Here is a 16,010-nt window from a genome sequence, read left to right as displayed (position 1 = left end):
CAACCTGTGCTTGTCGGATGAGGCGACTAAATGGATCGAGTGGTCAGGCTCGGGAGACTAAGTTGACTGCATGCCATCATACCACGACAGCCTGCCATCATACCACGACTGCGTGCCATCATACCACGACTGCATGCCATCATACCACGACTGCATGCCATCATACCAAGACTGCGTGCCATCATACCACGGCTGCGTGCCATCATACCACAACTGCATGCCATCATACCACGACTGCGTGCCATCATACCATGACTACATGCCATCATACCACGACTGCGTTCCATCATACCACGACTGCATGCCATCATACCACGACTGCATATCATCATACCACGACTGCGTGCCATCATACCACGACTGCGTTCCATCATACCACGATTGCATGCCATCATACCACGACTGAATATCATCATACCACGACGGCGTGCCATCATACCAAGACTGCATATCATCATACCACGACTGCGTGCCGACATACGACTGCGTGAAGACATACCACAACTGCGTGCCATCATACCACGACGGCATCGTTCATCATATCAAACCCAGATTATTCATACACCGCCGAAATATATTAATTCTTAACTATTGCTGGGTGCGGCGTTGAACAATTCACAAGAAACGAGTAATCTTCTCCCCAGCAAAAACACAAATAACTATATTAATAGTATCAAGTTACCGATTCACTTTGTCACTTCATTTGGAGTTACCGAGTTACGACAAAACCTTAACCAATATCGTGCCCCACTGCGTATCAAACATATATGTACGGGGTATCCCAAATTACTACAGAGTTCTCTACGGGGCCTTGACAATTTATTCAAAGTACCTGAGTTACAAATGCATCCTGATATTTAACATACCAAAGCTCATTTGAAATAATTAGGCTAAATACGTAAAAAATAAAAACTACGTTCTGTTTAACACGCGGTAAACAAGATTGCAATCAGATCAGATGAGCATTAATGTTTGCATCATATTTGAAAAACATCGTCTCAATATATCACGGTCTCGAAACATTTCCTTCGAGAATGTGAAGTTGACTTAATAAGTGTTGCATTTTAGTCAACATTTTGTAAGTATAAACCATTTGTGTGATCACAGTGTACATACACTTGCATCGTATTGACAGCAATGTCAGTAAAGGGGATCAGTGCTGAAGCAAACTAAAGATTACGAGTTTGTGTTCGGCGGTCAAATGACATACATGTATACACACATACAGTTTTGCCTGAAGCATTTACCAGTCACAACAGCCCCAGGCTTAGATATTGGAGACAATGCGATTCTGTGCTGAAAGTGCTTCAAAATGTAAAACTGAATTTGGTCATTTGTCATTTTACTAAACCGTACAATTTAGTAGTTTAATCTATTTCAATAGATTGTGCCTACATGTCAATAGATTGTGCCTATATTTCAATAGATTGTGCCTACATTTCAATAGAGGGCACAGCAACCATCAGCTTGTAAAGTAGAAACAAAATATTACATTTCATTACTAGTAATTTCAATTACTGAAAACAACCCTCCAAATTGTAACATTTTAGAAAGCAAATCTTTATTTACATCATACAAAACATACGTTAAGGTTATCTTTTCATCGGTATTTCGCCAGATATGAACATAATTGATTAAACTATTTAATGGAAGAAGTTACCGATATTTTTAATGAAAAATCCTCTTTGTCCAGGTAGAACTTTGCACAGTCCCTACCACTTAAACAAGACTGCACAAAATGCTGCGAACACCAGCATTTGATTGCTAAACTCCTTTACAGTCTGCCCATTTGTTTCAGTTTTGGTTCTTGTGTATATGTTTTTATCATAAAAACTGATACCTCTTGTAAATGTCAACTTGTGGGGGAAACTAAGGTCAATTTGTGAATACTTTCCTTTGTTTAACCCATGGAAGTGTACTTTTACAAGTACGGTAGCATTACCTGGCCGAGAGAGAAACCTAAAGAAACCCAATGCATCCAATTTGAATATACTTTTATCAGCTGTGGTATTGAGAAACCCCTGTAACCTGTTGTAGTGAAGTTCCAATGACGACCCCGAACCCCGCTTAACATCAAGGTCACCAAACAAATAGTGTCCATATTTGCCAACATAACAATCAAGGCATTCCACTTCAGCGTTCGTGACATCGGAATTATTTTGGCTGCTTGATGGCGCCATGTCCCATGGCAAAGGGAATGTACAGGCCGTGGTTGAATTTAGCCAAGGCTGATCACCGATCAAAATATCAGAAATATAGAATGAGATAATTTTTTCTGCAATTCCCTCATCCGCTGTCCCCGGTCCATTGGCACTCACAAAGATTCCAAACTCCAAGTCGGGGTAAAGTTCAAGGTAGGTTATGTAAGAATAGAAGCCTCCGGTGTGCATGAACTGTTTATATCCTGAAAAATACCGTAGAACACTAAATACTTTAATAATGTGAAATCTAAATTCACTTATGAACACATCACTTACATCGTTTATGATTTTGACATTGTGCGTAGGTAAACTTGAACAAACTTGTGGTGAAGTTATATGAATGGATAACTAAAAATCAGTGATGACACGAGGTGTTCGCGAAAGACGGTTGACTCAAAGATGTTAGTGTATTATATAATATAATTATATCTAATGTCAAGGTGATACTCTACAGTGATGCAAGAACATGTTAAAGGGCAGTTTTGTTTTAAATATATTAGAAAGTAAAACTTAAATACACCGACGAGAGAAAACGCTATGTACGTATGTACAATGTATCAGTCTTTTTAAAAAATAGACAAGAAGATATTCCAAAGGTAGCAAATACACAGCAATGGAACAAATTGAAAATGCACTCGCTGAGAAAATACAGGATCTGCTAGGACAACAAGAGAGTTCGTCAGACGTATTCGTCGTCGTTTTTCCCTGAGTGTCTGTATTAAGTAGGTCGTGTTATAATATGACGAACATGGTGGTCCCAGATGTGTTTAATTGGCGAGGAGAGCGAGCTGTCCAAGGCAAAACGTTGACATTATGGAGTGAGTATTGTTTTACGCCGCTTGTAGCAATATTCCTGCAATATCATGGCGGGGGACACCAGAAATGAACTTCACACATTGCACCCATGTCGGGAATAGAATCCGGGTCTTCGGCGTGACGAACGAACGCTTTAACAACAAGGCTACCCGACCGCCCCTTGCCATTATTGACCTGCATAAAAATGACGCTTGATACGCGCCGTGTCTTGCGTTGTCATGTTGAAACAAGATCCGTAGGTTCTGTTGTAGGTAAGGAAGCACAGCTGGACGCAATAACTCGTCGATGTGACGATGTGTTGTAAGATCAGCGTATAACACAGCAAGGTCCGTCGATCACAAATCCCTGTCAATACAATTACCCTGCCGCTTCCAAATGTTTCCGACCCGTGAAGATCCGGGGTAGAATAGGTCTTCAGCAACCCATGCTTGCCGTAAATGGCGACTATGCTTGTCGTAAAAGGCCACAAACGGGATCGGGTGGTCAGGCTCGCTGACTTGGTTGATGCATGTCATCGATCCCAATTGCGTGGATCGATGCTCATGATATTAATCACTGGATTGTCTGGTCCAGCCGTCATATAGCTAGAATATTGCTGAGTGCGGCGTAAACCAACCAATCCAAATGTTTCTTGGATACATCAACGAGCCGTGCGCTCTTCCCGGCGACCGATACACAGGTTTGTTTCCTTGTTGTTTAACGCCTCGCTCAGAAATATTCCCGCTATATGATGACACTGTGAGAACGATCGAGTCTGGACCAGTGAATCCAGTGATTGACACAATGATTATCGATTTACCCTATACGGGATACAATAATATGCACCAATAATATCTGATGTGTCACGTGCCTGTCCCCAGTCTCTCAACTGACAACCACGTGAGTGTTGCACGAGTGCAACCAAAGTGTCTGGCTAAGGTTTACTTCAGTGAACTAAATCAAGAGTTTACAGTTTCACATGTACACGTCTTTCACGCATTTTTAAGATTGGTGTTCATGATTTGAGAACATCATTTCGTCTTCGAATCCAGATTCTAATTAGTTTGTATTTTGGTATAGCGTGTGTTTGTTCACCAGTGTATTTATCCTAACTTAAACCAAAGACCTTACGTGGCATGAACTGTAACATGTACACTAAAAAGTTCGTAAAAGCACCATTTCCATTCTCTCTTCTTTATCAAAAGATATGGGGGCATCCTCATCACGGTTCAGACTGCCACCGTGATCTAGTGGTAGAGCGTCCGCCCGGTGAGCGGAAGGTCCGGGGTTCGATCCCCGACCGCGTCATACCAAAAGAGGTTAAAAGATGGTACTTGTTCTTATCCTGTCTGGCGATTGGCAGTAAGGGGCTAAAACAAGGACTGGTCGGCTCGGAGTCAGTATACTGTGTCTGAGTGGGGTATTCATGTTAAACTGCGGCATGGTATCTCAGTGAGCTAGCACTATAAATCGGCATCAGTCCGGAATAGTATCAGCAGCCATACAAACACACACACGTACAAGCACGTCGCTATATAAGTGCAATAATCTTGGACGCGGCGTTAGGCCCCTTTTCACCTCACCTCATCACGGTTCACGTCAGCCCAAGCTCTCATACGACCAATCAGATGGCTGCTTACCAGATTTAGAAAGTGACAGTCGGAATATAAGTCTTCCAAACTTCGAAAAACCTAACACGGAGCGTTCCGAACAACAATTACGGACACTTTGACTGATTCCATCAAAATCATAGCCCGCCTTAATGGCATAAACATTTGAAACGGAAGAGACTTTCTATAGACCGTGAGAGGTACTGCCATACAACCTCGACCTTCTTTTTCAAAACTGAAGTAAAAATATGTCCAAAGCGAGAAAACTGCCTTCTATTTGGTGATTTTGGTCGATCATTGTTCGTTCTAACGTGACTTGCAATGGCATGACCTCGGATATTTGATTAGCTGAGAACTCAGATCTGATTTTTATATGGTTGTCATTTTCATTATATTATATGAAATTATTAAATTTTATCAAAGAAAATGTGGTAGCCACACGAAACACCCATTTGTGCTTCCTGTTGTGAATGCAACAGCCAGTTTTATGTCTCTCGCAGTTTTATGACTTGAATATTGCTCATTGCTGCGTAAATCCCTTTTTTATGCATGCCATTTTGGATTGTGTCTTACCTTTATATGTCGATATGAACCATGCATAGCCATAGCCATACTGCAAGTTCACCACGGGATACTTTGGCTTCGACAAGGATTGACTGGTAGGAATACTCTCGTGAGATTTAAAGACCTCCGCAAATGTTTTGGAGTTGACCAGTGTGACGTTGTCCGCTGTCACCCCTTGCCTCAACAGGAAGTGCATCCATTTAGCCATGTCCTCTGCTGAAGACGCAATAGCACCTGCGGCCTCTCCTGGATGTATGCTGCGTAGAATCAAGATCAGCAGATACAAAATGTTACTTATTCTCAATATTCCCATCGCCTGAACCTTTCTCTATTGTTGTGGTAAGAGGATAATAATGCGGATTGTTGTTCATGCTATCAATCACTGAATTGTTTCGCCTAGATTATTCGATTATGTACAGGTCCGCTAGAAATAGTTGGAATGGTGAAGAATGGGGCTTAATACAACATTCACTCCCTCACTATACCGCAGTTACTTCGCAGTTATCAATAATTATGAATCATTGCTTACAATAGTAATTAGGACATATAGTATAAGTTTCATTGATGTTTTTGATAACTGGCTGATCTCAATGTGATAAACAGCAAACGTACATATATGAATAACCTACCACCTGACAATCTTAACAATTTGCAAAAGCTGAAAACAAGTGGTATGTTTTTCAATTGTGAAAATTAGTTATCAAGCAAAAGTGATGTTTTATCTCACTCGTAAATGGAGGGATCCGTTAATATGAGCTCGTTCTCCACGTCAAAGTAGGGTTTGGCCATAGCTGGTTCATTTACGGTGATCGTCTTTCCCAGGACACGTGACTGGTTCATCCCCAGTGGCTTGAAGATTCGTTTCTCCAGAGTTGCTTCGTAGGATTCCCCCGACAACACTTCCACAATATGGCCGAGCAGCTCGTACACCCAGTTATTGTACTCGTAGGCGTCACGGAATGGTTTAACTTCCGGAAGAAAGCGGAAACGCCTGCGTAAAAGAACAGTAATAGCTTAAACAACAGTTGTTCATTTGTCGCTGTGTTACAGTGTGGGGTTGTAATTATGGGTATTTGATATCATAATAATGTTAATATACGCTTGGCAAAATCATAATGCGTTAACAAGTACACGATGACTGCGGCCTTGGGTCGGACAGACCACTTCCGAAATCCTTTGTACGCATATTCAGCATGACCTTGCCAAGAGTAGTACATTATTACCGGGAGTTCAGGACCCACTTGCACAAGGCGATCTTACTGATAAAATGATCGTAACTCCCATGCTTTAACATAGGCTTACAATAGTCGTAGCGCTAAGATCGCTTTGTGCAAGTAGGCCAAGAACATGATTGTCGCGAACACCTGGTGTCACCACTGCGTTTCAGTGATCAATTCTTGTAATGTTCACCGCTATTTTGCATGTTGTGGAAACATTCACCAACAATCATTTTGCATATCCCTCACATTACCCCAAGTAAATATAACGGGAATCCTTCTACTCGTGTGTAGTATACTGGTTTAACCCCGTGCGAATTCCGGGACAGCATTCAACACGTATACTTGTTTCTGACTAAACTGACCGGTTTGTCAGGCTCGTTGACTTGGCTGTGGGGTGTGGGAAGAAAGTCCAAAGTGACACAAGGTTGTGAAACCCACAAGCACGAGTATGGCACTGATAAATCAAGCATCCTGGTCGGGACGAATATTTGATTCGAAAAAACGTTCAGAGGACACAGTTGGGTGGTTGGTTTGTTGTTTAACGCCGCACTCAGCAATATTCCAGCTATATGACGGCGGTCTGTAAAGAATCGAGTCTGGACCATACAATCCAGTGATTGACATCATGAGCATCGATCCACGCAATTAGGATCGATTACATGCATCAACCAAGTCAGCAAGCCTGACCACCCGATCCTGTTATTCGCCTCTTACGACAAGCATAGTCGCCTTTTACGGCAAGCAGGGGTTGCTGAAGACCTTTTCTACCCCGGTTCTTCAGAGGACACTGGCAAGTGTAAATATGACATGTCAATGCAAAAAAACCACCAGTCTTGAATACTTGCCGAAACAGATTGGCGCAAAAAGTCGAATTGCTGTGAATTTGTTTTATGAATTGATTACTGAAAATCAGTGATTAAACCAGGTGTCCTGACGGTAGACAACTCTGCCGCCGAATTGTGGCGACCTAGATGACAGTGCAGGAAACCCTCAAAACTAAATACTCTGGCGTGTAAAATCATAATATATATTCACTTGGCAAAATCAGTTCTCGTCAAGTTGTGGTCCAATCCAGCAAACAGGGGCAAGACCGATGGATGTAGCCCTGTGCGGTGGGTCAAAAGATCCCTCAGAGTAGTCTCCCTTGTTCTCTCCTCGTCCACAAATGCAAAGTCTGGACCCAACACGTCCTTCACCTTTGACGTCCAAGTTAAACTGTAACAGTAATATACACGAATAGCAACAACAATATACAAGGGAAACTACATATACTCACTCATACTTACCACATTTCGACTATTCCTCACTGCAGAGACCCAAAGCAATGTACATTTTCATACGTGAGGGGCAATACGTACAGGACTGAAATAACATGAACATGTGACTGTACAGATAAAAGCACAAAGCATTGGGGGCGATTCTGAAATATACCTGTACATAAATTGTAAAATAGTTTTGAATCTTTATTCGAGAAAATTAATGGTAAAGTTCGTTGTTCATCAACATTTAATTTAATTTTGGGACTCAGTGGAGTCAGATGTTACATACAATTATTTGTTTTTTGTTATTACAGAATACTCAATCACGCATTGAACTTATAACAAAAGCAATTTGATTTGAATATCCGGAAGTGAATGCAACTTGACAAATTCTAGTAGCTCTGTAGAGCACAAGGTACGCTATCATACTATAAAGCTAAACTAAAAGTTTTCAATTAAATTTTAAATGGCACAGGTCGTTATATGCCTAAAATATTTCCTGTAGGGCGTTAAATGCCCACTCACTCTAGTATCGGATGAAGTGATGGCTTTATCACTGCTGTGTTGATGATGCTAGAGTAAACATAGTGCTGCATACAAGCCATCCATTACGTAATTCTTGTTCAGTGGAACATGTTAAATGTTTTGGCTGTTGGTTTGTTGTTTAACGCCGCACTCAGCAATATTCCAGCTATATGACGGCGGTCTGTAAATAATTGAGTCTGGACCAGACAATCCAGTGATTGACATCATGAGCATCGATCCACGCAATTGGGATCGATTACATGCATCAATCAAGTCAGCAAGCCTGACCACCCGATCCAGTTATTCGCCTCTTACGACAAGCATAGTCACCTTTTACGGCAAGCATGGTTTGCTGAAGACCTTTTCTACCCCGGAATCTTCACGGGTTACATGGTAAATGTGATGTGGAGGAAATAAACACCTTTGAGAGAGTGACCTGGTTTTAAATCCACTTTTGGACAATTATATACAAATGATTACTCTTGACAAGATCAATATGTGAAAACAAGGACCCGAGGACCCGACCTCTTCGGCGGTCTGACCGGATCTCTTCAGGGTAGGGTCCTCGGGTCCTTTTTTTCGCATACTGATTTTGTCAAGAGTAAGTATTCCTTTTGTCTTACCGAAATTCACTTTAAAGTTTATGAAGCCTTTAAACCGACCTCTGTTTCATTACAGTAACATAGCTGCGAACTGTAAAAAGTTAGTATCAGACGCAATCTTGTTTCCTAACAGACGAGTGAGGATTCATCACGTGACAGGTCAATACTGATCATGTGACGAGCCAATATTCAAGGTCAGTGTCGTCAAATGATTTCGTCACGCGTTACGGATTAACCAACCGAATTGTCTAATAAATTTAAACCAGTCGACGTGTCGAGGCGTGTCAGTGGTAGGAAAGGAAGCCCCAACTGACATAGGTCAAACGCGTAAGTTTTAGACCCACGAGAGCAGGTATCTGGTGTTGACTAACCAGAAGCGAATCTAGGATTCAAAACCACGCGACGTAACATCGCACCACATAGCTTTTGATATAGGTTTAGTGTGATATAAATGAATGTCTACAATCACTCACTCTTAGTAGACGTCTAACTAGCAGACATTTGTTCATTCACAGAACACCCTAGCTTTGATCTACGAGGATTTCCACAATCCGCAATTCCAAACTTACTAACCTATTTCCAGGCAGGAGGTTATTGTATTCGTGCCTATATATTCGATCATCTAGAAATAGTGTCACAGAGTCCTGTCGCTAGTTGAAGAATCGGTAAAATGTATCCTTTATGTGTATTTATGTCTGACATACCTTCCATTACTTTCATCCAACATCATGGCCAGGAGGGTACTCGTGAAAGCCTTGGTCACAGATCCAATTCCAAACAAAGTATCCTTGGTGACGTTAACTCCTTGTTCTATGTCCGCCTGTCCGAACCCCCGTGTCCACGTCTCACCCCCCTTCACAACAGCCAAGGTCAGCCCGGGGACCTGTCTACACCGCATGACCTCTTCCACAAACATTCCCACCTTACTCGCCTGGTCATCAGAGAAAACCTCCGCCGACCCCATTGAGACAGCGGACATGAGCAGCAACACTTGCATACACCACATCATGTTGCAGAGCTATAACCGAACCGCAAAATCAGACAGAGGGTAGGCCTCCACGAAAAGTACGCCCGGCGGGAAAACATATGATATATGAGAGGCGACACGGGCTGAGATTGTAGATAAGCTTAGCTATTTTTTACGCTGTACAATAGACAAGTAGGAGAGCAACCACATGTACCAAACAAGAGATGCAGGGACGCTGAACACGTTCCTCCCGGCAGTACCCCCATCAACAGACTCGCTATGTTTTACTTCAGATAACAAGGAGATACATACCAGCAGTACCAGCAGTACTACGACGTGGGATGTTGAAGACGTCAATCACTGACACAGCCGTGTTAATCTTAATGCTACCTAGGATAGATAACATATGTCGGTTCATAGTTATTGTATGTTGTAACGACGTTCTACACGTAACAGACATGGGATACTAAGACATACTTGATAAGAAAAGGGGCGGTCGGGTAGCCTAGTGGTTAAACCCTAAGGTCGTCACGCCGAAGACCCGGGTTCGATTCCCGACATGGGTACAATGTGTGAAGCCCATTTCTGGTGTCCCCCGCCGTGATATTGCTGGAATATTGCTAAAAGCGCCGTAAAACCGTACTCACTCACTGATAAGAAAAAATGATAAATTGTTAAATTTCTGAATGACATCTGTCGAAGAGAAAACAAATAAATCCTCGCACGTGATGGGGGATATTGAATGTATATTATTCACAAACAAAGTTTTGTTATTTTTGTTTGTTTAACGCCGCTTTTAGCAGTATTCCATCTGCATCTGTAAATAATCGAGTCTGCACAAGACAGTCCAGTGATTGTCATTGACGAATTTGTCGCCTCTTACTACAAAACTATTGTATGCTTAAGACCGCTTCTAACCCGGACCTTCACGGGTTTCAAAAAGAAAGTTCCAGTCAATACTTGAATATGTTCACACATATTACAACGGGTTTAAATTATTATTCCACAAAACCACAAACTAATAATTTCATACTTTTAAGTTTACACTGTTTCATTCATGCCGATTGGCTGAAGGGGTATCACGTGATCTGATATTTGGAGTTCACACACCTGCGAACGGACAAAAAGGGTTCAAACGATGTGAACAATTTTTTGTGAAATTGATCGTGTGTACTTTTGCCGGAACTACTTTCCGGGGTTTTCCCGAATTCTCGATCGGTGTTAACGATCAACTCGTTTTTCTATTTTCTTTTTAATACCTGCATTCATCAGCAACATAATTAAGTTAGTGTTTTTCCCTGGTCTTGTAACATTTCATCTTACTTATAAATAAATAACAAATGCTTTGGTTCTGGTGACTGATGTAGCTGCCACATGAAACAAAATGGATTGTCCTTGCAGTGGTTTGGATATAGAATGGCTATCTTTCAATACTAATAACGCAAGCGAAGAAAATTATTTCTGTAAAATTACTGAGGTGAACGAAATTGATTTATTAAGCGATATTGATTTTGATGCCTTGTTATCGGAAATGACAGGAATCTAGCATCAATGAAAACAATGTCGTTCTCTGCTCTAATGTGGCCGTTGACACAGAACAAACGCGAGTGTTCCTGATTAGTCCCAAATCTACTATCGTATCGGGAAAAAAATAAGATTTTGAGACACCATAAAACATAAAAAGGTAAGGAAAGAAACTTAAATTCCCCCCCACCCTACCCAGTAATGAAGCTGGCATCAGGTTATACAGTAGGTCCATCTCAGGTGACAAGAAACACCAGCTTAGCAAAGTGTTACAGCACACGCGACAATCCCAAACTTCAAATATAACACACCCTGACGTTGACAATTAACACAAAACACACAAGTTTCAGAGCACTCGGTCCCAACCAGTCCATTCCGCATCGTCCGAATTGGTTTGCGATTATCCAAACACAAGCAACACATTCATAAATCGGTGATATTCCCAGTTTGATAGAGCCACGAGAGGATTCACGCGTCGGGGGTGTTTTCCATAACTGATCCATAATCGTCATTTTCAACACCAGTAAAAAATTAAATTTTCGTTTTGTTCATTGAAGTTCCCGTATTCTGATTAGCTGAATTGGTCACGTGTTATTGCATTCATTTCTCAATGAATGTAAACATTTAAGCCACGCCCAGCGAGGCGTACTACTTTTATTACCTCGGAATGTCGGGGAACCCCAATATTACGGTCGAGGGAATTCCTTTTACTCACGTGTATCGTCATGCACAGGACATTTAGCGACTTTCATGCATATTCATTGTCCAAACAAACCTTTGAAACCGAAGGCCGAGAATGAATGAAAAGGCAAACGTGCAGGCTCGCTCGCCTGTTTATTTTTTTCTGCTCGCCCCGGTTCAACTTTCATGTCTTTGGGATTCATTTCTAACTAGCATTTTTCCAACTGTGTTTTACCGTAATCAGGAAAGTAATGTTTGAATCTGGCGGTAACTGACCATGTAATTTGAAACAGCCACCTTCTCCCTTCTTCCGGTTCGTTACAGTCTGACAAGCTCGGAGGTTCACACAGTTTAACCAGCGCTTTTAAATCGTTCACACTTCAATGAACCCATCCAAACTGACGTTCAGTTCTTAATTGGATATCACTTATGGAACGTTCATGGACCGTTCTCCAATACATCTCGGCGATTATATTCAGCGAAAGACGGTCCTAGATGTTTGATACTTTGGTGAAACCCGCTAGACAGTATGGTGCTGACAGATGACGGAAGATATGAAATTCGAACCCATTATCATCGGATAATGCCACAACAAAGGGAAGCAACTTGTGCTTGAGATGACTGACCCGCCCTTGGCCACTGATATTGTACACGAAACAATTCACCATATTTTCTGACATCTTTATGACATGGAAAATATGCAATAGTCTGCCTTGCCTCTCGACTTCTCGACAAAGTCTGTCAATATTGTATTTTCCACGAAACAATTGGTCTATGAATTTTGATATACGCCGCATAACTGTTTTGTAAAATATTTTTTTCGTACGGTCAGTGTTTGAGAGCATGAGCAAAAAATCGGGATACGATGAATGACCCGTGAAGATTCGGGGTAGAATAGGTCTTCAGCAACACATGCTCGCGTAAGAGGCAACTATGCTTGTCGTAAGAGGCGACTAACCGGATCGGGTGGTCAGGCTCGCTGACTCGGTTGTTGCATGTCTTCGATCCCAATTGCGTGGATCGATGCTCATGATGCCAATCACTGAATTGTCTGGTCCAGACTCTATTATTTACAGATTGCCGTCATATAGCTGTAATATTGCGGATTGCTGATTGTTTGCGGTCTGGCCTGAGACATAATCCGTAAGAAATGCAATCACATTCCGAGGGACAGAGCCTAAATAGGGTTACGGGCATATTCGGGCATACCCGTCACAGAAGAAATTCAAGGTGGACGCAAAGCGCAAACCTGATATTTAAGTTAAAAGTTGAGGTCCAATGCAGGTCACATAATGTCTGTTTGGCACATAGTCTTAAATAAATAATATCTGGTTTTGAAGTTGCAGCTGAAAAAAACATCTTATAAAATGCCAGCCCCTTCCTCCTTCCCTTGACCACCCTGTCCCCCTCCACGTGCATTCTGACACGGAATACCTATTGGTGTCTTATATTAGGTATAAAGTAACACATGTATCACCTGATGTTTGGCTTGTATAATACTATATTTGTACAATTTATCCTCTTTGGTAATGCGCTATTTTTGGGATGAGTTAAACAGCGTCAAACAAACGCCAGTGTTCATACCACATATTAAACATTTCTCGGTTGTTGGTCTGTTTACAAGGATAATTTTTTACTGTCTTGTGTTAAGACGCGGCCAGGCAATCGGGCCATGGCCCTTCCGTTCTCCGGGTAGACGCTCTATCCACATGACAACGGAGGCGGTTTATTAAACTGATATGCGCTCTTAATTTACATATCAAACGCGTGTCTAACTTGCAGGAACGGGACATAGATGAATGAAATCTGATCACAAATTTTGAATAGCGCCCCGAACATGTAATCCCGCACGATTAATAGCAATAACTAAGCTCGTTAACCAGTGGCGTAAAAGGTAGTATTTGTTCTATTTGTCTCATTTGCAGTCAGCAAGTTTCAAGCTAACCAAACTAGCTTATAAATAATCTAGTCGTTGACTGTCAAACATCTGGGTAATAAAACGATTGCCTGTCGAAATATATTCCTTTAGGTGTAACATAGGTTTGAAAAGTATACAAGTGGATCACTGAAAATCAGTTGTTCGAAGTACAGTAGACTACGGTTAAAACGAACTTAAATTAGTAGTCCCTTTGAGTTCGTTATAACCGTAGTTTACTGTATGTCCTTCCCCACTGGTAGAATCCGCCACTCAAAAAACGTTTGATAAATATGTTCGTTTTCCAACACAGTTGGGGATAGGGGAGGAGGCAGTTTTCTTTGCAGTTGCCGCTCAGCTTTTGATGGAAGTTGGGGACTTCAGTCCACCAGCAGAAAGATCGATGGTTTGGACACCTGGTAGGATATGGTTGGTTGGTTTGATGCTAGAGTAAACATAGTGCTGCATACAAGCCATCCATTATGTAATTATTGTTCAGTGGAACATGGTAAATGTTTTGGTTGTTGGTTTGTTGTTTTACGCCGCACTCGGCAATATTCCAGCTATATGAAGGCGGTCTGTAAATAATTGAGTCTGGACCAGACAATCCAGTGATTGACATCATGCGCATCGATCCACGCAATTGGGATCGATTACATGCATGCATCAACCACGTCAGCAAGCCTGACCACCCGATCCCGTTATTCGTCTCTTACGACAAGCATAGTCGCCTTTTACGGCAAGCATGGTTTGCTGAAGACCTTTTCTACCCCGGTTCTTCAGAGGACACTGGCAAGTATAAATATAACATGTCAATGCGAAAAAAACACCCACGAAACAGATTGGCGTAAAGAGTCGAATTGCTGTGAAATTGCTGAGTCTGAACCAGACAATACTGTGATTAATATCATGAGCATCGATCAACGCATTTGGGATTGATGACATGCATCAACCAAGTCAGCGAGCCTGAACAACCGATCCCGTTAGTCGCCTTTTACGACAAGCATAGTTACGGGAAGTAGGGGTTGCTGAAGACCTATTCTTACCCGGAATCTTCACGGGTCTGGTAGGATATGAATTAGTGTAAAAACTCGTATTGCAGCAGCCCTATTTCGGGCTTCACTTTGTTAAACTGTTCAATAAGCCAGTAAGGCCAGTAAGAGTTCATCTCTGTTTATAAGCTTAACATAAGCTTTACATATTATGTATACATTTATTGACTATTGCTACCAACGGAGCACATGGTGGTTCCAAAGTAGAATAGGTCCCCAGCAATCTATGCTTTTCGGATGAGGCGACTTAAATGATAGGGTGGTTTGGTTTGGTTTGTTTGTTGTTTAACACCGCATTCAGCAATATTCCGTCTTTATGACGGCGGTCTGTAAATAATCGAGGCTGGACCAGAAAGTCCAGTGATTGACAGCATGAACATCGATCCACGCAATTGGGTTCGATGACATGCACCAACCAAGTCAGCGAGCCTGACCACCCGATCCGCTTAGTCGCCTCTTATGACAAGCATGGTCGCCTTTTACGGCAAGCATGTGTTGCTGAAGACCTATTCTATCCCGATTTTTTTTGGGTTGATCGGGTTGTCAGGCATGGGGACTTAGTTGACTGCGTTCCATCTTACACAGACGGTAAAGACCGTCCATAACCCCATTCCCTTATGTGTCTATTATTTCTAGGCCGCCGTAAAGCAGCTTAGAAAGCAGCTTTCTTAAGCTTTAGGTACCAGTTTCAAAGTTGAGACTTCCATTCCAGACTATGCTGTTTATTTTGAATAAGTTATACAGTCAGTAACAGTTCTTTTGTGTTAAACTTTAGAGGTTGCATGATTAGAAAACATATTCCACCAACAATGTAACATAACAATATGAATATATATTTCATATTTTTTATTACGTGTTTGAATCCTTATATCTATCGTGTAGTTGTCCGATTTTCGATCACGAACGTTGATACTACTTAATTTCGTTTATCCGACATATTCGTTAATCCGACATAATCATATGCAACCATCGATGTCGGATTAACGGGACTTGACTGTATGTGAGTGTGCGAGAGGAATGTCACGTTTTAGAACAGAGTTCTCTCCAGGGCCTAGCAAGGTATATAACCTGCACAAGTACCTATGTTACACTTGC

At 41.7% G+C, this 16,010-nt stretch overlaps 1 protein-coding gene across 1 annotated transcript; it reads right to left on the bottom strand.

The window, feature by feature from the left end:
- Window positions 1-1,712: 1,712 nt before the first annotated feature.
- LOC139450648 (uncharacterized) lies at window positions 1,713-9,785 on the bottom strand. Its single transcript, XM_071232444.1, has 5 exons — window positions 9,481-9,785; window positions 7,426-7,605; window positions 5,898-6,161; window positions 5,180-5,427; window positions 1,713-2,404 (listed from the first exon to the last, which is right to left on the bottom strand). The coding sequence occupies exons 1-5, from the start codon at window positions 9,783-9,785 to the stop codon at window positions 1,713-1,715; spliced, it is 1,689 nt and encodes a 562-aa protein (XP_071088545.1).
- Between the last annotated feature and the right edge of the window lie 6,225 nt (window positions 9,786-16,010).

The sequence above is a fragment of the Haliotis cracherodii genome, unplaced genomic scaffold (genome assembly GCF_022045235.1).
Source record: "Haliotis cracherodii isolate W230 unplaced genomic scaffold, xgHalCrac1.p SCAF_8, whole genome shotgun sequence".
Taxonomy (NCBI): Eukaryota; Metazoa; Mollusca; class Gastropoda; order Lepetellida; family Haliotidae; genus Haliotis; species Haliotis cracherodii.
This window is presented reverse-complemented; position numbering and strand designations above follow the sequence as displayed.